The following is a 25,915-nucleotide window of genomic DNA, read 5'->3' on the forward strand; positions in this document are numbered from 1 at the left end:
GGGACTTGCTCATGCCGCGCTCTGCTGCCTCTGTCGTCTGGGCACTGAGATGCTGCCCAGTGAACTGTAACCAAGAAGACTGAGGATGCCACTGGGGGGACCATGGTGTTTTATGTGTGAAAGGTGCTCAGGTATGTCAGACTCTGCAGCCCCATGGACTGTAGCTCACCCAGCTCCTCTGTTCATGGGATTCTCCAGGCAAAAATACCGGAGTGAGTAGCCGTTCCCTTTTCCAGGGGATGCTCCCAACCCAGGGATCGAACCCAGGTCTCCTGCATTGCAGGTGGATTCTTTACCAGCTGAGCCACCAGGGAAGCCCATGGTATTTTTACAGCCAACATTAAACAACTTAGTGGCCTTACAACATGCATGAACCTCAAAATGTGTGTGCATGTTGTGCTGACAGTCACTACATTATGTAAAATGAAAGAATGTTATATGTAAGAAATGTCAATATAAATCAGGCTTTCTTTTGCATATAAAGATGAATATTACATTGTGAAATGGGGAAGCTTAAATACTTTTTGGATATATTAACAATCAAAGTTGACACGAGCTAATGGCAGAAATGACTTATCTATATTTTATAAACACAATTTACAAATTCTAAAGTTCTTTGTGTTTAATAGTTAATAATAGGGAACTCCCTGGCAGTCCAGTGGTTAGGACTCCCTGCTTTCACTGCAGGGGGCACAGGTTTGATCCCTGGCTGGGGAACTAAGATCCCCATGCTGCACAGTCAAAAAATAAAAAGTTAGTAATAGGTATGAAGAGTTTTGAAAAAAGTTGGCTAATAACTTGAAATTTTAGAAGATCTTTTAAATAAATCTGACTCATAAAAACAAAAGAAAAAAAAAGGAAGAAGCTTAGGCCCACATTTATTTTTGTATCTGTTCTCTTTTTCGTAATCTTTCCCATCATAGCTAGATGCCATTTTTCATAGCTGTATTGAACATCTGAACACAGAATCAAAGAAGATGGCAACAGGTGGGAGACTTTCTGGTTAATTCGTGTTCACAGTGACACTTGAAACTCCACCTAACGCAACCCTTCAGCAACAACAATAGTAGAGATACATCTGGGGGCCAAATTCATAATCTGGGTAATGCAGGAAATTAAAAGATCGTTATTAGTTTGGACTTTTTACAGAAATTCCTTTGTTGTCCAGAGGGATTAAAGTAGCCATCCATTCTTCATCTCCTGCTGATATCACAGAAGCAACTCTTAGATCTGTGTGAGTCAGCCCTCTTTGTTATTCAGAGGATTTGCCTCTTCAGTAAACTCGGCGTCAGTCCCATTTTGGAGCATCCTACACAGAGCCCCCCAGGAGCTCCTGGGTACAGTCCAGCCAGGACCACTGTACCCCCCAGTCTCACTGTTTTGGAGCTCTGGAAACATTGCTCTGTGTCTGGAGTGTCTCACATGTCAGGAGGACTTGCTGAAGAAGAACAGGTACAGTTAGTGAGCTCTAAGGAAGTTAATTTGCTAAAACAACTGGATTCAAAAAAACCTTACGTTAAAAACAAATCTGTTGCCTACTTAAGGGAAGAAATAAAACTGGTCGGTTCCTTCTGGTTTAAAGTTATAAGCTTTGCCTTTACTTACTAGATCATCTGTTTGCACAGTTTATTTCTGGAGTGACAGCATTCTGATGCCAGTCTGTTTCTGAAAAAAGTAGATAAAGATTAGTCCTGTTCTTTTGGAGATTTTTCTTTCTCCATTAGCACATTTCAGCTATACCTTTTTCCATCAGGGAGTAGGGGAAATGTAGAGATGATAATACTGTTAGTAACAATGATATATTAAAATACACCATTATTTAACAGAATGGCTAGACTTGAGGTTCTTCTCAAAGAATGTAACTTCAAATTTGATGGTCTTTCCATAGTTCATTTGCAAGAAATAATTTCCATGGAGAAATCTGTAAAGGAATTCCACTGTTTTATTCAATACTACAGAGCCCAAAGTTTCCTTGATCCAAGCAAGACTGTTAAGGACTGTGTACTTGCATTATATGTACTGGACCTCAGGAGATATGCTTTTACTGAATTGTCAGGGCCAGCACAAGATGTTGTAAAAGAGGAGCTTAAGATGCAAAATTTAAGGAGGCACCCATTCTGCAGATCATAGGATAGATGCTGAGTTAAGACATATAATTTAAAACAACATTAAAACAATTTTTTAAGCTTACATAAGCAATGTAGCTCCCTTTTTCATTAAATATAACAACGCACTGTCCCAAACTTAAATACATGACATCATATGGGAGTACACTGACTGCAGGAGGTGAGTCGCATCACCTTAACTGGAAAGTAACAGTGTTTTTTTTTTTCCATTACCACACCAGTTACTTCAAAACCCAAAGCACAGAGTTCTCCAAATTCAGGCAAACTGGACTCATGTGAATTTGCACTCCCTCCTCACTCACACCTTTTCTTCTCAAGAGTAATTTCACTATTTATGGAGAGGATCAGGGAGGCAAGGAAAGGTTTTAAGTACTGCTCTGTTACCACATTTTCTTCCCTACCTCAAAAACATTGACTATCTGTTTTCTTTCACTCTAACTCATTTTTCTTCATCACAAAATTTCCTTCTTACTTTCATTCTCTGTTCTATTCCTTCTGCCCTCCGTAGTCTCCTCTAATCAGACTTTTTAGTCCTGAAAGTGTCATCACGGGCCAGGCCCAACTCTTTGTGGTATTTAGGGCAACAAATTTCTAAACTGTCTTAATATGACCTGATTAATGAGAAACAGCCAGTGAATTGCAAGATAATATTTAAAAACTGTACGTACATGCTTCTCTATGGGGATCTAAGAACATTTTTAATCCATAACAGGTAAGATGCCTAACTGGTAATTAGCCCAGAAATAGCCCTGGAGCCACTTGGCTCCAATGACCATGGTTTGTGTCCTTGGATTGTAATTTTTTTTTTTTAATCCTAATTTTCCTCACATTCCAGTACCAAATGCTGTCAAATAAAAATACTTTATTCTAAATAAGTGAAATAAGTCATAGAAAGATAAATACCATATGCTCTCACTTATATGGGGAATCTAAAAGACAAAAACCAAGTTCAAATACTGAAAAGAGATTGGTGGCTGCAGGGAGGTGTGGAGGGTGGGCAAAATGGGTGAAGGGGCTCAAAAGGTACAAACTTCCAGTTATAAAATAAGCAAGTAATGGAGATATGATGCACAGCATAGCTGCTCTAGTTAATGATGCTGTATTGCATGTGTGAAAGTTGCCAAGAGTAAATATTAAAAAGTTCTCATCACAGGAAAATTCTGTAACTTTTATGGTGATGATGTTAACTAGAATTGTTTTCATTTCACAGTATATACAAGTATCAATTATTATGTTATATACCTGAAACTAATATAATGTTAAACATTATTTCTCAATTAAAAAAAAGCTTATGCTAGAGAAGAAATTCTAAGAGCGTTTCCTCACATGAGGAAACATGCATTTATCTAACTGTCTTTGGTTTTTTTGAAAGGAGATAAAAGTTGAGAGGAAAAACAAACTGCAAAGTAGAATTGTTCTAAAATATATTTTCCTTAATCAGTTAGAAAGTTCTGTCTTACATATTTCTTACTTAGAAGATCATGGGAAGCAATAATAGATTTGAGGAATAAATCCTATTAATAACAGAGCTGTAAGGGAAATTTTCTTTTCAGCATGTGTTCTGTTAAGTGTATATTTTTTTCATCATTAAAATAGAAAGCTAAAAAGAAATCATGAATTTATAGACCAGATATTTATATTTGCAGGTTACCTATCTCCTGTATATGCTTTTCTTTTGGATGTTTTGTTGTTCATTGACCTACTGTTAAATGGAAGAACTGACACTCAATCTCTCTTGATTCTTAGACATATTTGTAAAACTGTGTGTTGGTAAGGTTAAACAAAAAGGCAAATTATTTGTAATTTTTTTACTCATGTTTCTAGAATTGCTTCATTGTGTTACTATTTGGAGCATCATATTATGGTATGTACTTGGAGGCAGTTAGAATGAAGTCAGAGGGTCACATGAGCCAAAGAGAGGATGGAGAGGAAGCAGGTACAGGTGGATTTTAAAGGTTATAAAGGTAGATTATAAAGGGATGGAGAGAATTTGTGTTCTAATTGAAGGTAAAGAAAAAATGAAATTAGGGTTCATCTAGTAGCTCTAGTATCTAAAACAGGAAACATAAGAGGAAAAACATGTTTGTGGAATTGTAGGAGTTTGATTTTTTCCTATTATCATTTAGTGACATACCTAATAAAGTCACAATACATTTCCTGTTTTAATTTCTATATATATTGAACAGTATTATAATTTGAATTTTCCTTATTATGGTTTATCTGTCTATATGCATATCATCCCCAGTGCACATTAGACATCTTGCACGTGGACTATGCTCATTCCTCTGCAGAGGCCTTGATGCTTGGGTAGAACCTGTGACACAGCCCTCCTCCGGTGTCCGAGTCTGTGACTGTGCGAGTGTAAGCTGCAGGAAGAGCACAGAGGAAGAGCGATCTCAGGGGTAGCTGGAAATGCTGTTCTTGAAATCAAGAGCTAGAAAGAAGCTGGTAATACAGATTAGGAAATAATTTATAAATTTCATTTAATAAACGTGTATATGACACTGTGTGATGGGCCTTACTATAAGTGCTCCACAAATTAGAAATAATTTAATCCTAACCACCCCAGGATCATGAAGTAGAGGTGCTATTATTTTAGAAGAGAAAATGGAGGAACAGAGAGGGTACGGAATTTTCGCGAGGCGTACAGCTGGTAAGACGCATAGCCCGGACCACAGGCCCCGCGGTGAGCTGCGCTGCTTTCCCTGATCTAGGGGATGTATGTGGGTTACCATTTCGTCCTCTCTGCAACCTCAGAAAGCAGATGTTTCTCTTTTACAGGTAAAGTGCAGTGGGTCTTGATTCTCAGTAAAGAGCAAGCATCTGAACCTGGTGTCTCTCTCTTCCAGCTGATCTTACCGGATTCCATGAAAGTCCTGCCGGTGTACATGAACAGCCTGTTGAAGAACTGCGTGCTGCTCGGCAGACCCGAGATCTCCACGGACGAGCGGGCCTACCAGAGGCAGCTGGTCATGACCATGGGCGTGGCTGACTCGCAACTCTTCTTTTACCCGCAGCTTCTGCCCATAGTAAGTAGGAAGCGCGTTATGGTGGCGCGTTTCCTAGAGACGTCTGGGAGAGAGTCCTAGTTTGTTCTAAACCAGAAACTTTGGTGTCACGTGCCGCGCAGACCTGAGACGGCCTCGGGGCGGGGCGCTCCAGCTCACGGAGCTGTCGGGTGACCGCGTCTCTGCCCTCATTCCCAGACGGGTTAGGATTCTTTGACGGATTAGGCACTGAATGGTCAGGACGCCCAGCCTCAGTTGAAGAAATCTACTTTATGGCATTAAAGGCAACTGCTGTATCTGTATGGACTTTTATAAACACACATGTGTTTGTTTTTAGACAGTGTATTAATTATCTGATAGTCACCACATTGAATCGGAATGGCTCTGATGAGCCTTGTGCAGATGCCCTCAGAGTTTACCTGGTGATGCATTCTGCTTCTTTACTGAAGACAACCTTGACGTGCTCTCTGCCTCGGCTCCTTCCCCCCGAGACCTAGCAAGCAGGTTATAACTGCGGGATCAGAAAGGGGACAGCCGAGGGCTGGTTTCTGACTCCTGGATTAAAGCTCACGCCCAGGCTCTCAGTAGTAGTGCAGTTAGGAAGAGTTAACATACGTTCAAATAGTTGATGTTCAGATAAAACTGGACTCTGCCAGAGAAGCTAGGACCCTCGGGGACACGGACATGACGGTCTTACTAAGATCGCCTTGCCGAGGTCCCGGTGGTCAACATGTTAATAAACCCAGTGGGCCGCTCGCAGTCCTCTGCTGTGAGCACGGCATCTGACAGCTCCCTCTAGAGCGCCCTCTTCCCCCGGTTTCTCTGCTTCCCCGGCCTCTCCCGCTGCCGGCTTTGCTGGTTTACCGTTTTCCCCGTGCGGCCCCCGGGTCTCAGGCCCAGGACGCTTCTGTCTGTGCACACAGCCCTGCGGGGTCTGACCTGCGTCAGGCCGGCAGCCGCCGTCTGCGCCGACGCTCGAGTTCCCGTCTGCAGCCGGCACCGCCCTGAGCTCCGCGGCGCTTGGCGCTGGCGCCCCTGGAGCCCGTCCCCGTGGGCTGTGCTGGGCACCGCCCCGAGCGCACTGGGCCTCCTCTCCGGCAGTCTTCCTCTCTCCTTCCGGGTCCTCAGGACCCAAGGCCCACGCTCACCCTTTGGCTGTCTCCTTCCTCACCCACCACATCGCAGCCGTCAGCAGTGGCAGCTCTTCCTTCCAAGAACACGCAGACTTCCACGCCCACTGCCACCACCCCGCCTCCAGCAGAGCCGCCTCTCCTAACGAGCCTGCTCGCTGGCTCCTGTGGCCCTGCAGTCACTTTTTGGCACGGAAGTTAGAATAACGCTGCTCAAGTCACTGTCGGTTCATGGCCCTCCGCCCCTCAGAACACTTGAGGATTTCCCCTTTCCGGAGAAGCCCCCCTGCTCTCTGTCCGACTCAGCGTATTTCTCTCTCACTCTCTGCTCCAGCCACACCGGGCTCCTCGCGGAGCCCTGAACGCCCGAGAAAGCCCTGCGCCTCAGGCCCTCTGCCCCCGAGGCCCCCCATCTGGAATGCGCACGCCCCGCTCAGACGTTACCTTCTTAGCAAACCTCCTGGCCTCCCCTGTGTAAAACTGTACCACCAGAGGGCTCTATCCCGCTGCCCTGCTTCACAGCACTTGGCACCGTCTAAGTTTCTAGACACTTAGATTTATCTGCTCTCTTTTCTTTCCTCCAAAAAATGGCTGTATAGCTATACAAGGCGGGGATAGCTGTCTGATGACTAGGATGCCTGGCGCAGGGCAAGGACGCGTTGAATGTGAACTGCGAGGGAGGATGGGGAGCGGGTAAGAGAGAGGGGGAGCAGGAGGGCGTCTGACTCTGGCCTCTGCCTCGCAGCACACCCTGGATGTCAAGAGCACAACATTACCTGCTGCTATTCGCTGCTCTGAGACCCGTCTTTCAGAAGAAGGGATATTCCTCTTGGCGAACGGTCTAAACATGTTCTTGTGGTTGGGAGTAAGTAGCCCACCAGAACTGATTCAAGGAATCTTTAACGTGCCATCTCTTGCACATGTCAACACAGATATGGTAGGTATATTTTTTTCCTTTGTTTTGCAGTAATAAATTCTTAAATGCTTTTTGTTCATGTGCAACCATATATTGTAGAGAAAACAATAAGGACTGTAGTTCTATATAAGAGAGTTTCATGTTTTAATGAATAACAATTAGCTAGCATAAAGTTGTTTGTATAAAGTATTATCCAACAGCCAAATTATATGATTTTAATAGAGACTGCCAACACTACCAGACCATTTCCTATTTGTTAATCACTGTGCTCCAAATACTTTAAATACACTGTTTCATTTAATTCTTGTAACAAATCGGTGAGACAGATACTGCTGCTGCTGCTGCTAAGTCGCTTCAGTCGTGTCCGACTCTGTGCGACCCCAGAGACGGCAGCCCACCAGGCTCCCCCGTCCCTGGGATTCTCCAGGCAAGAGCACTGGAGTGGGTTGCCATTTCCATTTTCTAGACAGCTCCAGTGAGGCGTAGAGACAGGTTCTTTCAGTAGTGAGTGGCAGAGGTGGGAAGTGAGTTTGGTCTCAGGCTCTGGGCTCATCCCTGGTGCTGAACTGCATATTCACAAGGATGCAGAATCTCTCATACATGTTCAGCTACAGATAGGACCACCCCACGAAAACAAATTATGCATGCTTCTGTTTCATTTATTTCAGAAGAGATTTTAGATTTGATATGGAATGAACACAAATGATGTTCTTAAACTATTAATTGCTGCTTTTCCTAGTATACTTTGAGAATCACACTGACTGCATACCTTATTTGCAGACCATCGTGTGAGCGCCATTGCTGTGATGGTTGTCTTCCTCTGCTCGACTGGATTCCTTATGAATTCAGATGCAGAATGCAGCAGAGAATTTGTTCCCTGAGTCCTCACTCACATTTTGATAGATGGCTTAAGGCTTTAATTTCTGGTATGAAGGTAGACACATAGCATCCGGAGGAGGAGTTTAGATTAAAATTTCAGGTTAAATAGATAAGTTTAGAGAGCTGCATATCTATTATGAATATAAAAATATATTTTTAAAGAAGTTAAAGGTATCCATTAAGAGGTTAGTTTTAAGATGAAGATTTAGAAATAGTAATATGTTTGCATGTGGTTGAAATTAAGAATGATTAGAAAGGCAATTTCTTAAAAATTAAAATTCAGTGGGCAAAGAACTATGAGTGTGAAGAATGTTTATATAAAATTTAAGGAAGCCTCTTCTTATTTCATATATGAAATATAAGTTTCACATATTAAATTTAAATTTCACATATAAAATAACTGTTAATGCATATTTTTTGAACATACATATGAAGTAGCCAAAGTCTGTCCACCACAAAGCAACAGATTGCTAGTTTTGTGCTTATGTCACCATATTTCTTCTCAACCTTCTTCAAAAAGTAAGACAAAAAAACAAATCTTGCTTTCTTTTTAGAGGTAGTTGGCACTTTGAGACATAAAGTATACTTAATGTTTTTTTTTAATGAAAATAAAAAAAATAGTCTTAAATGTCAAGAGAATACATAGAGGGTGTGGAATGTGAATATAAATAATGAATTTCTTGCCTTTTTTTTTTTTAACAACTCCTGTGAAAAATACTGGCTATGATCTTTTCCTGAGATGTGTGACTTTTTGGTAAAATGTTCCCGTTCACTTTTCCAGTGGCTAACTCACAGATGTTGTCTTAGCTCTTGGTATCTCCTTGCTTAGAAGTACGCATTAACATTTACTGTCTTAATGAGAGAAATCTAAGTCCAGACCTCTCATGGTCCCCAGGGGCCACATGCAGTGGGTGCTCTCTCTTATATACCATCACCCAGATTTCAGGGAAATCTAAAAGGCCACATTCCCTCTGAGAAGTTAGCGTTTGGTGGTTTGTTTGAATGTTGGGACAGTGGTATTTGGATGGCATTTTCCATGTGGGGTAATGCCTCAGGGTCCTGCCGCTGACCCACTAAAGGAGTGAACTACATCCTTCTCTCATAACACAGCCTTGAAGTATCTATCTTGCAAAGGAGTTAAAATCATGGTGAGTTGACATTCTTTGCAAAAATCATATACTGTTTGTGTCAAATTATGCTGATAAGTATGAATCATTTTTAATGCATTTTTATTTCACATGTTTTGTTTTTAGGTAAATGAACTAAGCCAACAGCTTAGAAGGATGTTTTTTAACTTTAACATTCTAATAATCTCATTCTGCTTCTATCTAAATGTACTGAAACTTAAATTTTATTTTCCTTAAATTTAGACATTATTGCCTGAGGTGGGAAATCCATACTCACAAACACTCAGAATGATAATGGGTATTATCCAACAAAAGCGGCCATATTCAATGAAGGTAAGAATGAGATTTTCTTCTTTCTTCAAGTGTTCTGATTTCCTTACAGACTTTAAAATGCATGGCCTATATTTTTATAACATGACTTCTGATAGAAAACTCACAATCTCTGAGTATACCTACCTACCTGTCAACCACACACATACAAAAATAACTATCACCATGCATTAACTAAGGGTTATCTTACTAAGTATTAACTTAGAAACAATTGATATTATTAAGTCTTTGAAATGACTTTTCCTTCAATGCTTAAAATTATAGAAGTATAAAATAATTTGTTACATTTGACTTTTACAGCTTTTGATTTATTATCTCTGAAAAATTATGTTATCTTAGTCTCTCCAAGCTTTTTTTGAGTGTGAGTAAAAGAATTTAAAATGTCTGTTAAGTCAGGAAAATTATGCCTGTTGCTAAGTGCCAAGTACTCAACCCTGTCTTCCTTTTCAAGCTCAACAGTAGTGTTGCCTGGAATGTACAGATGACGGTGGTCTATTACTATACTACTTCCTGCAGAGGTGCAGAACTCTCAGCTACAGGCAGGCCTCTACAAGAACCAGGGTATTGTGGGGCTCTTGTTCCCCTGAAACATAAATATTATGTCAGTTTATATCAATGTTCTTTACCATGATAGGCATGCATGCAAACGTCAACTTTAGTAGAACTTAGGAAAGTTGAATAAAGAGCTTTATAATCTCTAGGACATCTGGGTAAACAAAACCTTTCCAGAACTGTTTTTACATCACTACTTGGGTTCAGTTTTAGGGCAGGACCTAGAGATGGCAGAGAAGGCTCAAACTAAACATGTTCTTCACATAACACTCTGAACACCCTGGAGACATGTGGTGAGATCCTAGGGTCTTCCGACATGCAGACTGACCTCTAGTGTTCAGAACGCACAGCAAGGGTACCCACCTGTGTCCAAGTGGCTGCGTCTCCACAACCGGCCCCACATTGTAGAGAAGGGGCCAGACTAAACGTGGCCATCACCCCTGTGCTCAACAACCCCTTCTTCCAGGAAAAAAGAAAACCCTCTCCTCTCCTCTGCTTTCTCTCACCTGCTCCATGACCTGCTTATCAAGGTCATGTCAGCTTTGTTTATTAAAATATCTGGGGTAGACTCCAAATATGATATGTAAATAAAATATAAGAAATTATATAATATTATTACTAATTTTAGCTTGAATGATTTTTTTTTATGTGCTACTTGCAAATGTAACTGTGAAAAATCCTTGACATTTTCAGGGTTTCAAAGAATTTGAAAATCTAAAATCCAGAAATGTGAGAGCTGAAGGAATCCAGGAGATGCCTGGTCCCCCACAGCCTCTCAGCTGCCCCTGCTGCTTAGCAGACGTGAAGAGGCGTGCACTCAACTGGTCAGGGCGCACAGCTAGGTCACGACAGACACAGGCCTGTCCTGGCTGTTCAGTCCAGTGCACTTGGTTTTACATCTTTTTCTCCAACCTTTGAAAATGGATCACACAAAAGAAATGAAAAACGCATTTAAAGAGTCTTTGTATCTTTGAAAGAGTCCAGACTGACTAGGAGGAGAAAACGGACAAGGATAGCAAAATCAAACCAGAAGGCATTGCTACCTTCTCGATTATGCTAGTTAGTTTTTCAGAGAATCAGCCCTCTTAGACCTCACTGTTGGCAGTCTTACATTTGCGGGAGAACAAAAAAAAAAAAAAAAGATTTCTATCACAGTGTATTCCCAGATTACCTAAATCAAATGCTTTACTGAAATTCTAGTCCTGCCCTGCTCATGGTTCTCCAGGTTCCAAAGTATCTCTTCTTCCTCTTGTGTTTCCTAGAATCCTCCCTCCCCACTGGCTCCTTTCCAGTTTACAAGCTGTTTTCACATCTTCCTTCTTTGAAGCTGCTGCTTCTCCAAGACGCTGCTTGCTTTCCCTTTTTATCCCCCAAGTTTGTACTGAACACTAAATATAGCAGGCATTACACCACCATGCCTCCTGAAATGTCAGTAACTGCTTGTAATTTCCTTCTTCCCATCTCCAGTTTTCTCTGAACTGCCAAACTGCTAAAGACATTTTATTCTCCACCCCTTTGCAGGACCGAGTACTACTGCTTTCCTCAGTTTTTCTCTTCTGTCCGCTTTCAAGACATCATACTCTCCTGATTCTTTCTCACTGACCTTTTTCATTTGGCTTCTCTTCATTCATCTGCCCCTTAGGACGAGCTGCGTTCTCCAGAGTTATACCCACGGCGCTCTCCCCTCCTTCAGCATACTCCTGATCACTGCCGTCATTTATCTGTGCCCTGGGAAACAGGCAATGTGAGAGATGAAAATGCATTTTGAAGTACAATAGTTCTGTAAGCACCGGTAACATGGCCCAGAGAATATCCCATTTAGACCAGTTGGGTTGACCAGGCCTTCCACAGAGAGGGCACACAGGAACCTGGGGTGCAGACCAGCAGTGACCGTTTTACAGTCCTCTCCCCTCCCCACCCCTGCACCCCAGAGCTGCGTCCCTCCCTATGGAATCAGAGGGAATAACACACAGATTCCCAGTCCCTCCCAATATACTTTCTCCTCTGACGTGTGTGGTGTACCCATGAGACTACCAGTGCATCAAGACGCCGTATCCACCACTTCTCTAAATGCAGAGACTTTCCACCAAGTCCTGGATGATCTAGCTTTGTAGAGACTCAAATGCGAGAGCAGGATATTAATTCCTTTACCTTAAAGATGAGTTCCTTCCAAGGTTGAAATTCATTCCCTCTTCTATTTCCTACTTCAGATTATGGCCAGATGCACACATCAGAGGAGGTTTTACAGTGACCACTACATTTAAACCAAAAAATAAATACATGAATGGCAGTACCCCCCAGATGAGCAATATGAACTTCCATTAATTTCCATAGAACAATTAAATTCTAAGGAAATTAGGGCCTCAAATCCTTCCCTCCATGGTGTTTTTATTCTGCCCAGTCTCAGCCTGAGCTGTCTGAAGCCAGACCCACATTGGTGTTCCCATAGCAGACAATGATTGTAGAGTCTTAGCGGCACCTGGGAAAAGGTGGAGAAGACAATTTACTTGTGTAAATTTCTCTTTTCGAGAAAACTACTTTGGTTTCAGACTCACCAGGATGCACACTTTAAACTCCGTGGCCATGTTCCCACGAGAGGGGCTAGTTTCTTTCCCCCCGTCAGATGGGATATGACTGCACACCGCTGTTCCAGTGTCAGCTCCCAGGGCCTGGCACGGACCGGCCAAGACGTCACGTGTGTCCGTATCCACATGGGACTCGCCGGCTCAAAACGGTAGCTGCGCCCAGCCGATATGGAGCGTGCCTTCCTCGCCGCAGCTGGTGTGAAGCTGGTAGCAGCAGGCACTGTCTCACCAGGCAGAAGGAAGCGAGAGAAGATGCCCTGGCTCTCCTTAATTATACACGTGGTAGATGGGGACAGTGTTCTGCACATCTGTCTCCATTAACCACACACACAGCTCAGTAGATACCAAATTCTGACCATTCTGATCGTCTGCTTTAACTTCTTGAAACAGAAGTGAGGAAGTGGGTCAACAGAAGAGCTGAGAGTGTTCATGACAAACTGTCTTTTTCTGGGCTTCCTCCCCACAGGTCTCTCCCTCTAGAGCAGCACTGTCTGATAATGCAAGCTGCACATTAATCCTAAGCTTTGTAGCAGCCACAATTAAAATGAAAAATGACAATTTTGATAAGGTTTTATTAACTTATACAAAATATTACCATTTCCACATGTAATCGGTGTAAAATTATTTTGAATATTTTAAGATTAATTTCAGTTTAAGAACATTATCTTTTTCATCTGTCTCCTTTGCAGCTACACTGCCTCATTCAGGTCTTGACTGTCTCCCGCCTTAGATGCTTCCAGCTGCTTCCTGTCTCGTTTCCCTCATCCCCTTAATGAATGCTATGCACCTTCATCACCTTCACTGAATCACATTTCCTACAAAAACCCAAACTTGTTACCTCCCACTGACTTCTAGAAGTGTGTGCTAATTTACCTGCCATCCAGGACTGTGTATTTGACATGCGGTTCCCCAGTAGATTGCTCCCTAACACCATACTCCCACATCCTTAAGGAAATCCTACCCTGTCCTCTAAAGTTCAGCGAGTCACTGCCATTGTGAAGCCATTTCCATGGCATTCTGCTTGTGTTTCATTGTTGCCACTTACATGTCTTGATTTTTGTGGCTTTGTGCTCAATGCCTCTCTCCACTCTGGGTAACAGGCCCTTCCTATCCTCCTCCAAGGCCTCATAGACAAGACATGTAATTCTGGTGGAACCAAAGCATACAAAATTGAGCCACATTTGGAAAATGTTTATAACCAGCTGCCTTGTTGTTTTCTTCCTAGCTGACGATAGTAAAGCAGCGAGAACAGCCAGAAATGGTTTTCCGACAGTTCCTGGTAGAAGACAAAGGACTTTATGGAGGATCATCCTACGTGGATTTCCTTTGTTGTGTTCACAAGGAGATCTGTCAGCTTCTTAATTAACGGAAACTGCTCTATTGTTAATACTGCATTTCTAAGGAGACACTCTCCTTCTTGGTGCCTAATTCTCCGGATAGTAACAGTCTAGTTTTGATTTCTTGCTCATTTTCAGAATAGCTTTCCAAGACGGCATTTTAGAACTTCAGCTTTGGTGCTCAGGTATAAAGCCAATTGAGGTACAATTGTACCTTAAAGGGAACAGTCTATTTCTGATTGCACAATTTTAAAAAAATTATGCAGTTTGCATTTCATGAAAGGCATAGTTTACAAAACTGTAAACATTCTCAATTTTCTTTCTTTGTGCTAGACATATAAATTATTTTTCAAAATGTATAGATTTGGGGTAAAAAGTTGTCTCAGTTCCTCTCCCATTTACAGTAAGGGATAAAAAAAACTTAATTTTTACATTATTCTTAATTTTTTAAAAACAGTATAACCCCATTGAACATTTTTCAACTTAAGGTTTGCATAGCAGACTTTTAAATAACCTTGGAATCTATTTTGTGGAACAATTTGTGTTCTACGTTTTTTTCATAATTACATGTTGTGTATGTTAAGACTATTTTCCAGTTGTTTTGTCTGTAAAACTGTCTTTATCAATATTCTTCATGGTTCCCTGTACAATTTTGATGGTTTCTACCTGTATATAATGGATCTTAACCAGTATCAATAAATTACTTCATATGCTCTTACCTACCAGGTAGAATTCATTATTTAGGTATTTTGAGGTTTTAAAAGAAATGAGAGTGGTAGTTAAAGTGTCTTGGAAAAAGTTGGATGGATGGATCACTAAAAAACTAAGTTTTGGGGGTGAGTTGGGAAGAATTAGGTAAATAAATAAAGCAATGTCAGACAGTGTACTCAAGAAAGGCAATTTAAAAGTTCTCCAGTGTGTCTTGGTGAGCAAAATAAATAAAACAGGACCATTATTAATGAATATACATAAGCCTAGGAGAGTAGCTTTGAGTGGTGTGACACAGGTATCCTTCTCTCTCCTGTTCAACTCTGATGTCAGTGACGTGAGTAATTAATAAGAGCTCAGTTAAAAGACCCTTACTCCTTGGAAGGAAGGTATGACCAACCTACATAGCATATTAAAAAGCAGAGACATTACTTTGCCAACAAAGGTCCATCTGGTCAAGGCTATGGTTTTTCCAGTGGTCATGTATGGATGTGAGAGTTGGACTGTGAAGAAAGCTGAGCGCCGAAAAAATTGATGCTTTTGAATTGTGGTATTGTAGAAGACTCTTGAGAGTCCCTTGGACTGCAGGGAGATCCAACCAGTCCATCCTAAAGGAGATCAGTCCTGAGTGGTCATTGGAAGGACTGATGCTGAAGCTGAAACTCCAATCCTTTGGCCACCTCATGCGAAGAGTTGACTCATTGGAAAAGACCCTGATGCTGGGAGGGATTGGAGGCAGGAGGAGGAAGGGACGACAGAGGATGAGATGACAGGATGGCATCACTGACTCGATGGGCATGAGTTTGAGTAAACTCCAGGAGCTGGTGATGGACAAGGAGGCCTGGCGTGCTGCGATTCATGGGGTCGCAAAGAGTCAGACACAACTGAGCGACTGGACTGAACTGAACTGAAAGTACACTGAATACATACAATGTTCCAAGAACTGCACGGGCTGCTCTGTGAACATCTCCACATTCATTCCTCACAGTAACCATAATCTTATTATTAGCTCCATTCACAGATGAAGAAACAAGCTTGAAATGGCTAAGGATTTCATCTGTGATTACATGTCACTCCTTAGAGCCAGACATCCAGGAGTATGAAGTCAAGTGGGCCTTAGAAATCATTAGTATGAACAAAGCTAGTGGAGGTGATGGAATTCCAGCTGAGCTATTTAAAATCCTAGGAGATGATGTTGTTAAAGTGCTGCACTCAATATGTCAGCAAATTTGGAAAACTCAGCAGTGGCCACAGGACTAGAAAAGGTCAGTTTTCATTCTAATCCCAAAGAAAGGCAATGCCAAAGAATGATCAAATTACCACAGAGTTGTACTTATTTCACATGCTAGTGAAGTTATGCTCAAAATCCGTCAGCAGCATGTGAACCAAGAACTCCCAGATGTATATAATACAAGCTGGGTTTCAAAGAAGCAGGGGAACCAGAGATCAAGATGCCAACATTTGTTGGATCACGGAGAAAGCAAGAGAGTTCCAGAAAAACATCTATTTCTGCTTCATTCATTACACTAAAGCCTTTGACTCTGTGGATCACAATGAACTGTAGAAAATTCTTTAAAAGAGATGGGAATACCAGACCACCTTACTTATCTCCTGAGAAACCTGTATGAAGGTCAAGAAGCAAAAGTTAGAACTGGACAGGGAACAACACATTGGTTCAAAATTGGGAAAAGAGTATGTCAAGGCTGTATACTGTCACCCTGTCGGGGTCCAGCCTCGGCAGGATCCAGGGGGTACCCTCGGGATGAACGGCGTCGGCGAGAGAGAGTCTTGAGACCAGCCTTGATAGGGCCAAGTCTGCGAGGGAGAGAGGGAAAGAGAGAGACCAGACCGGGGGGGGGGGGGGGGGGGGGGTGCAGCAGGGTCTGGCAGGGTTTGGCAATGCTTTATTTTTTACCATGGCTTTTATACCCTAAGTTAGTACATCTCTAAGGGGAAGATAGCTTAACATTACATCAACTTGTCCTTCACAAAACCAGGGTGTTTTCTGCATATTCTTTGCTTATGAAGGTCTTGTACATTATCTTCTGGCCTTGGGGCCTATTAACATTTTATGCAAGTCAGGGGAATGTAAACCTATTTTCTGTTTCTCTGGTGACCTTAACTGAAAGGTAGCAGTCTCACAGGGCAACAGTACAGAGTAGAAGTATAACCTTGTTAACACAAAAATTAATCCTCCTGCAGAAGTTGTCAGTTGAGTTTATCTAAGAAGTTTACCCCACAGCGTTTATCTAAGAAATTTACCCCACACAGACTCTGCAGCTTCAGTGAGGCAGCTTCTGCCTAGCACTCCTGGCTGACAATTAACAACTGTTTCATTGTTACCACACTAGGGCTAAGCTCTTATTTTTCTAGATCTATAACTATATTAACAATGGTTTCTATAACACAACCTTAGCACATTAAGAGCAAAAACACAGCAAGCAAATGTTAACCCAATAACCACCTTTAGAATAATTTTTCTTATGTTTTCTAATAGGACTCCTTCACCCCCCAAAAAGGCTCTTTGTCTATTAGGGCTTTTATATAATCGGGTTCTTTATGCTATTTTATGATTAGGGTATTATAAGCAATCATGCATATTAGTACCAAGGGCATAAATGCATTTGGCAAACAAACTACCAGCAAAGGAGTTTAAATTAAAACACTCCTTTCACCCTGGATAATCTCATAAAATACCACCACCTGGGAAACTTATTGATTAAAGTTCTAAATTGATTCTTATTTGGGAAGAGATCGGGGAAGGCCTTCTGCCTGTGTCACAGATATTAGGGAGTAGTCTATTGAAGCAAGCATCAGAAAGAGATATCATCTTTAAGGTGAGTGCTGGGGGCAGCTTTTCGGAATCCCTGAAAACCTGATCCGTCTTGCCTGTCAGGTTTTCTCCTCATGACCTTGTCATGGGTGGGATCTTGTGTGCCGGCTCCCGGCATCACCCTGTTTATTTAACTTCTATGCAGAGCTGTTGTTCAGTCGTCCAGTCACGTCTGACTCTTTGCGACCCCATGGACTGCAGCACACCTGGCCTCCCTGTCCTTCACCATTTCCTGGAGTTTGTACATCATGTGAAATGCCAGGCTGGATGAATCACAAGCTGGAATCAAGACTGCTGAGAGAAGTATCAACAAGCTGAGATATGCAGATAAGCATTTCTGCCTAATGGCAGAAAGCAAAGAGAAACTAAAGATCCTTTTGATGAAGGTGAAAGAGGAGAGTGAAAAATCTGGCTTAAAACTGAACTTTCAAAACACTAAGATCATGGCATACAGTCCCATCACTTCATAGCAGATAGATGGGGAAAAAAATGGAAACAGTAACAGACTCTTTTTTCTTGGGCTCAAAAATTAACTGTAGGTAGTCTGACTGCAGCCATGAAATTAAAAGACACTTGTCCCTTGGAAAGAAAGCTATGACAAAACTAAGTATATTAAAAAACAGAGACATCATTTTGGCAAGAAAGGTTCGTATGAGTCAAAGCTATGGCTTTTCCAGTAGTCATGTATGGATGTGAGAGCCAGACCAGAAAGAAGGCTGAGCACCGAGGAACTGATGCTTTCGAACTGTGGTGTTGGAGAAGTCTCTAGACAGTCCCTTGGACTGCAAAGAGATCAACTCAATCGATCCTAAAGGAAATCAACCCTGAATATTCACTGGAAGGATGGATGCTGAAGCTGAAGCTTCAATACTTTGGCCACCTGATGCAAAGAGTCGACTCACTGGAAGAGACCCTGATGCTGGGAAAGATGGAGGGCAGGAGGAGAAGGGGGCAGCAGAGGATGAGATGGTCAGATACCATTATTGACTCTATGGTCATGCGTTTGAGCAAACTGGGAGACACTGAAGGACAGGGAAGCCTGGCGTGCTGCAGTCCATGGGGTCGCAGGATTTGGTCATGACTTAGCAACTGAATAACAACAACAAGCCTAACAAGGTATGCTTTAAAATTTGTAGATATCGGGGGGCAGGCAATAGACCTGTAACCCCCAGGGCTTTCAAGCCAAAGACCCTAGGACCCAGCCCCCAACCCCCTCCACCCACCAAGGAGCAGACACCAGCCAAAAGAAAACTGCAGCTCTGATAGCTGACCAACCACTAGCAAGCCACACAAAATAAAAGGGCCATATACCACAATCAAGTGGGATTTAACCCAAGGATACAAAGAGTTTTCAATATCCACAGAATTAATATGATACACCACAGGAACAAACTGATAAAGAACACATGATTATCTCAAAAGATAAATAAAAATCTTTTTATAAAATTCAGCATCTACTTATAAAAAATCTTCAGAAAGTGGGCAAAGGGAACATACCTCAACATAATAAAGGTCATACATGGCAACCCACAGCTAGGTCATACATGATAACCCACAGCTAACATCATACTCAACTATGAAAACTGAAAGCATTTCCTCTAAGATCAGAAACAAGACAATGATGCCCACTCTCACCACTTTCATTCAACAGTGTTGGAAGTCATAGCTACAGCAATCAAACAGGAAATAAAAGAAATCTAAATTGGAAAAGCAGCAGTTAAAAAAAAAATACTAACACTACTTGCAGGTATCATACTATATAAAGAAAATCCTAAAGATGCCACCAAAAAACTACTAGAGCTCATCAATTAATTCAGTAAAGGGTACAAAATTAACATAGAGAAATTTGTTGCATTTCTACATACTAAAACAAACTAACAAAAAGAAATTAAGAAAATCCCACTTATAATAAAAAAGAATAAAATTCCTGGGAATAAACTACCTAAGGAAATTAAAAAAAAAAAAAAAAACCTGTGCTTGAAAAACTAAGACAACTATAAGACACTGGGATGCAAAAGCAGGAAGTCAAGAGACAACCTGCAGAAAAAGGCAAGTTTGGCCTTCGAGTACAAAATGAGCAGGGCAAAGGCAAACAGTTTTGCCAAGAGAATGTACTGGTCATAGCAAACACCATCTTCCAACAACACAAGAGATGACTCTACACATGGACATCACCAGATGGTCAAGACTGAAATCAGATTAATTATAGTCTTTGCAGCCGAAGATGGAAAAGCTCTATACAATCAGCAAAAACAAGACCGGGAGCTGACTGTGGTTCAGATCATGAACTCCTTATTGCAAAATTCAGACTTAAACTGAAGAAATTAGGGAAAACCACTAAGCCATTCAGGTATGACCCAAATCAAATCCAGTATACAATGGAAGTGAAAAAGACATTTAAGGGATCAGATCTGATACAGTATAAAGAACTGTGGACGGAGGTTCCTAACACTATATAGGGAGGCAGTGGTTAAAACCATCCCCAAGAAAAAGAAATGCAACAAGGCAAAATGGTTGTTTGAGGAAGTCTTACAAATAGCTAAGAAAAGAAGAGAAGCAAAAGGCAAAGGAAAAAAGGAAAGATAAACCCATCCGAATGCAGAGTTCCAAAGAATAGCAAGGAGAGGTAAGAAAGCCTTCCTCAGCGATCAATGCAAAGAAATAAGAGAAAAACAATAGAATGGAAAAGACTAGAGATCTCAAGAAAATTAGAGATACCAAGGGAACATTTCATGCAAAGATGGGCCCAGTAAAGGACAGAAACAGTGTGGACCTAACAGAAGTAGAATATATTAAGAAGAGGTGGCAAGAATACACAGAAGAACTGTAGGAGAAAGGTCTTAATGACTGAGATAACCACGATGGTGTGATCACTCACCTAGAGCCAGAACTTCTAGAGTGTGAAATCAAGTGGGCCTTAGGAAGCATTACTATGAACAAAGCTAGTGGAGGTGATGGAATTCCAGTCAAGCTATTTCAAATCCTAAAAGATGAGGCTGTGAAAGTGCTGCACTCAATATTCCAGCAAATTTGGAAAACTCAGCAGTGGTCACAGGACTGGAAAAGGTCAGTTTTCATTCCAATCCTGAAGAGCAATGACTAAGAATGTTCAAACTACCGCCCAATTGCACTCATCTCACATGCTAGCAAAGTAATGTTCAAAATTCTTCAAGCTAGGCTTCGACCTCCTCAACTGGGGAGTTCATCTTTCAGTGTCATATCTTCTTGCCTTTTCATACTGTTCATGGGGTTCTCAAGGCAAGAATACTGGAGTAGTCTGCCATTCCCTTCTCCAGTGGGTCACATTTTGTCAGAACTCTCCACTATTACCTATCCATCTTGAGTGGCCCTACACAGCATGGCTCATTGTTTCATTGAGTTAGATAAAGCTGTGGCCCATGTGATCAACTTGGTTAGTTTTCTGTGGTTGTGGTTTTCATTCTATCTGCTCTCTGATGGGGAAGGATAAGAGGACTGTGGAGGCTTCCTGGTGGAAGGGACTGGCTGTGGGGAAAACTGGGTCTTGCTCTGCTGGGCAGGGCCATGCTCAGTAAATCTGTAACCCAATTTTCAGCTGATGTTCCCTTCCTGTAGTTTGTCCAGAGGCCAAACTATGGTAGGGATAATGGCAGTGATGGTGACCTCCTTCAAAAGGACTTATGACAGCGCTGTTGTATCCAGTGCTCCTGACCCCGCAGCAGGCCACTGTCAACCCACACCTCCACCAGAGATTTCTGGACACTCACAGGCAAGTCTGGCTCAGTCTCTCCTGGGGTCACTGCTCCTTTCTCCTGGGTCCTGGGGCACACACGGTTTTATCTGTGCCCTCCAAGAGTCTGTTTCCTCAGTCCTGTGGAAGTTCTGTAATAAAATCCCACTGGCCTTCAAAGTCAAATTCCCTGGGAGTTCTCAGTCCCTTTGCTGGATCTCCAGGCTGGGAAATCTGTTATGGGCCCTAGAACTTTTGCAACAGTGCAAGAACTTCTTCGGTATAATTGCTTTCCAATTTGTGGGTCGTCTGCTTGATGGCTCTATAGTGGGGCTAATGGAGACCTCCTCCAAGAGGACTTCTGCCACACTCTGCGCCTCCCAGGTCTGCTGCAGTCAGAGCCCCCGTCCCCCTGGCAGGCCACTGCTGACCTGTGCCTCCGCAGGAGACAGTCAAACACTCAAAGGCAGGTCTAGCTCAGTCTCTTGTGGGGGTCACTGCTCCTTTCTCTACGTCCTGGTGTGCACAAGGTTTTGTGTGTGTCCTCCGAGTGGACAAGAGTGAAAAAGGTGGCTTAAAACTCAACACTCAAGAAATGAACATCATGGCATCTGGTCTGATGACTTCATGGCAAACAGATGGGGAAAGAATGGAAACAGTGACAGACTTTATTTTCTTGGGCTCCAAAATCACTGCAGATGGTGACTGCAGTCATGAAATTAAAACACTTGCTCCCTTGGAAGAAATGATATGATCTACCTAGACAGTATATTAAAAAGCAGAAACATTACTATTTGCCAACAAAGGTCCGTATAGTCAAAGCTGTGTTTTTTCCAGTAGTCATGTATGGATGTGAGAGTTGGACCATAAAGAAGGCTGGGCACCAAAGAATTGATGCTTTTGAACTGTGGTGTTGAAGACTCCTGACAGTCCCTTGGACTACAAAGAGATCAAACCAGTCAATTCTAAAGGAAATCAATCTTGAATACTCATTGGAAGGACAGATGCTGAAGCTCCAATACTTGGGCCAATCTGATGTGAAGAGCCAACTTATTAGAAAAGACCCCGATGCTGGGAAAGAAAGATCGAATGCAGGAGAAGGGGACAACAGAGGATGAGATGATTGGATGGCATCACTGATTCAATGGACATGAGTTTGAGCAAACTCTGGGAGATAGCGATGGACAGGGAAGCCTGGTGTGCTGCAGTCCATGGGGTCGCAGAGTCAGACATGACTGAGTGACTGAACAACAAACAATAAGGCTTCAACAGTACATGAACCGGGAACTTCCAGAAGTTCAAGCTGGATATAGAAAAGGCAGAGGAACCAGAGATGAAGTTGGTTATGATCCAGCATCTGCTGGATCATAGTGACAGCTTACGGTGAACAGTGTTGGATTCGTGATCTCTGAAGAAGATTTAACTTCGGGACCAGGCTTGATCACTCAAGAGATTTTGTATAGCAGAGTTTTATTAAAGTGAAAAGGGGCTGAGAAAGCTTCTGACACTGACATCAGAAGAGGTACGGAGAGTGCGCCTCCTTTCTACAGTAAGAGCAAGCCCATCCGTTTTCACCAGGGTCTCTCTGGGCATTTTTCTCAGGCTGTTTAAGAATGGTTTTGACAGCCATTACTTCTTTTGCTGCCTTTCTTTCTTTTCCTCATATTCCCTGCCATAAAACACTGAGCCAATTGCAACAGATTATCCAAAGACTGATTTGGTCCATGTGCCTGTTTTAATAGCTTATGGCAGATATCTGGAGCCAACTGAGTGAGAAATCCTTTAAGATCACTTTTTCCTCTTCACTTTTGGGATCAATCTCAGTGAATCTGCACAGGGATTCCGTCAATCTAGGAATTTACCAGGAGCTTCTTTCTCTTCCTGTTCCTGTTTGCCAATTTGGCATAGTTTAAAGTCTTAGCATGTGCTTGCCTGAGTTCTTCAAGAATACACCTACAAAATGACTCTGATCCCATCTTCCTTTACCATATTATAGTCCTAGGCTGGTTCTATAGTCAGGACCGCCTGATTCCCAGTGGGGAGGACAGCTATCTCGTCCTCCCTCTTCCCTACTGATTCATTACCAAGCCATTCATCTCCAGAGACAACCGCTTTCCCCAAAACTCGAGTTTTTGAGTCGGGGATTAGCGTTTGTCCCAGGACATATATCATGTCCTTCCAAGCAGAGTCATAAAGCAGAGTAACACCCTTAAAGGCTCTAATGTATTTTTCCGGGTCCTCTAACTAGTCTCCCAGATCCTCCTTGATTCTTTGTATTTCTTGGTAAGAAAAGGGCTTATTAACTCTCATAGACTGATTATTTCTCCCCATGGGTGCTTCATGAAGAGACAACAGCTTGTGTGGCTGTTCCTCAGCCTCTCTGGCTGCTTGGCGTGTATGATCCCAGGGAGAGATTGGACAGACCTGCTTTCTTTTTTCTCTTTGTCTCCTGTCCTCCATCTCATCCTGCATTTCACCCTTAGTCTGTGCTGTCTGAGCTTCTCTTACTTCGATGGCCTGAGTTTCTACTGAAACCAGAGTAGTCTGCAGTCGTGCTGAGACGGGGGTGTTTGGAAGTCTACTTGGGCCGTTTGAATCACAGCTTGGGTTGTCACCGAGACCAAGGCAACCCTTCCTGGGGAGCCCCTGGCTTCCAGTTTGCCCAGTTTGGAGCCCTGAGTATGGGGGCAAAGCAGGAGGACAGGAGGAAGCTGAAGGTTTCACACCCAAATCTACACCCTTAGGACATAAGTCCAGCAAGAATCACACAGAGAAAATGGGCAACACGTATGCTACTTCTACCCATTTCCCTTGCTTTCTACAGAACCGGTCTAACTGTAAAACTGTTATAGTTAAGAGACCCGTTCGCCGTCCTCCAGTGGGTACCACGGCCATACAGTATCACATGGGAAGACCAGGCGTGTCTTCTTTAAGCCCTGGGAATGAAATCTATCCCAGTTTTTCGGGATACCGTTCACAGGAGTGAGGCTGAATTGTTAGCTCCCATCTGTTAAGACAGAAAAAAGCAACCAGCGCCCTCTTTCTGCCGGAGGCGTCCCTCGCTGCTCTAGATGAGGGTGTAGACAGACTTTCCATGAAGGTTTCCTTCCCTGGCCGGACTTAGACTGTCCCTTACCAATGCAGGCGCCGTATTTGTCCCTCCCGGTTTACCACCGAGGTGGGGTGGAGATGCATCAGAGGCAGACCTAGACCTGATGGCATCCCAGACTGATGTCCAGCTCCTCACCATTAAAACCTTTGCCTCTGATGCCACCCGGCGTGTGATCAGAGTAACCTTCCAGAATGCCTCCCGAGCTAAGACCGCTGGGGGAAACATTCGTCACCTGAGTGCCTGTGCACCACCCCAAGTATATTCCTGACCACAATAAGATCAGTATAATTATAAAACCAAACTGTTCCTTCTGAGCATCACCACACCAGTATTCTCACAGATTCCACAGAAAGAATATCTAAGGAGTTGGGACAAAAGCCACTGAGAGCTAGTGTTACCAAAGGAAGAAGCCTGCTGTCCTTTATGAGTAACCTTGAACCTGAGAGATGCTCTTGGAGTGAGAGCTCCATCTATCTTCTGAGCTTTCGACTCCTACCAATCTAAGTTTGGGACCTAAGTAACAGCACATAGTAACAGCATAGATCAGAAGTCTCTTCAAAGTCTGTGGTCCGACAGATTAGCTTAGTAGTTCTAACTTCCCACGCAATTACGAAGTGGTCAAAGAGACCAGGAAAAGGTGACCGAGAAGGGAAAGTTCAGTCCACACGCTTTGCCCATCTCTGGCCGCTCCCCTCGCAGGGAGGTTGGGTGTCCCTTGGCATTGGCAGGTCGGTATAAACCCCCAATAAGGTTCCTCTTTGGAGGGCTGCCTTCAGTCGTTACAAGGCACCACAAAGCCCGAGCAGGGCTCACCACGTGCTTCACGCAGGGCGTGTCATTCATTCACACAGCACAGTGAGGAGTCAGCAAAACGGAAAACGTGTGTGCTGACAGAGCAGACAGGCTACAGCTCTACGTGTTCTTACCTTGTCCTGAGGATCCCGGACGAGCCCCCGAGACAATAGCTTACGGTGAATGGTGTCAGATTCGTGATCTCCGAAGATGATGATTTGACTTCGGGACCAGGGACCAGGCTTGACCACTCAAGAGCTCTTGTGTAGCAGAGTTTCATTACAGTGTGAAAAGGGACAGAAGAAGCTTCTGACATAGACATCAGGAGAGGGATGGAGACTGCCCCCCTGCTAGTGTCAGCAAGCTGTTTTATGTCTGTTAGAAAGCTGTCAATCAGCAGAGAGAGCCCTTCCAGGCTGACGGAGTTTCACCAGGCCCCTCTCCCACAGTATGCATTTTCGAGATAGGATGGCGCAAGGTGTGTCATCCCCCAGCCATAAAATACTGGTCTGTTGAGCTATTATTAGCCCAAGGCTTGAGAAAAGAAAAGTTAGTCTTACGTGGAACCATTTTGAAGAAGGGCGAATTTCAAAGCAAATATATACTTTTATTAGCATAGTTTAAGGAAGAAAAAAAAATTTTCCATAGAGTTTGTTTCCTCCTGCCGCTTAAGGGAGAGAGAAAAAATGTCTGAGGCTTGCAGCCTATTTTCTCCATTTGGAGACACCTGGCCTTCCTGCCTGTCACCCTCTCAATAGAAAAAGCAAGGGA

The 25,915-nt window shown here is 42.8% G+C and overlaps 1 protein-coding gene and 1 long non-coding RNA gene across 4 annotated transcripts in view; one reads left to right on the plus strand and one right to left on the minus strand.

The window, feature by feature from the left end:
• The window catches only part of SEC24D (SEC24 homolog D, COPII coat complex component), a 114,400-nt gene extending 99,692 nt beyond the window's left edge, over positions 1 to 14,708 (plus strand). For all 3 annotated transcript variants that reach the window (XM_061164135.1, XM_061164134.1, XM_061164133.1), the window contains exons 20-23: positions 4,976 to 5,155; positions 7,010 to 7,201; positions 9,430 to 9,519; positions 13,879 to 14,708. In XM_061164135.1, coding sequence (XP_061020118.1) covers positions 4,976 to 5,155; positions 7,010 to 7,201; positions 9,430 to 9,519; positions 13,879 to 14,019 — 603 coding nt within the window. In that variant the 3' untranslated portion in view covers positions 14,020 to 14,708. The remainder of the gene's footprint in view (positions 1 to 4,975; positions 5,156 to 7,009; positions 7,202 to 9,429; positions 9,520 to 13,878) is intronic.
• Positions 862 to 5,982, minus strand: LOC133071617 (uncharacterized). The gene is made up of 3 exons (XR_009696474.1): positions 5,554 to 5,982; positions 1,606 to 1,665; positions 862 to 1,438 (listed from the first exon to the last, which is right to left on the minus strand). It is a non-coding gene; the product is annotated as an uncharacterized LOC133071617 (long non-coding RNA).
• Positions 14,709 to 25,915: the final 11,207 nt, after the last annotated feature.

Source organism: Dama dama, chromosome 17 (genome assembly GCF_033118175.1).
Source record: "Dama dama isolate Ldn47 chromosome 17, ASM3311817v1, whole genome shotgun sequence".
NCBI classification, from domain to species: domain Eukaryota; kingdom Metazoa; phylum Chordata; class Mammalia; order Artiodactyla; family Cervidae; genus Dama; species Dama dama.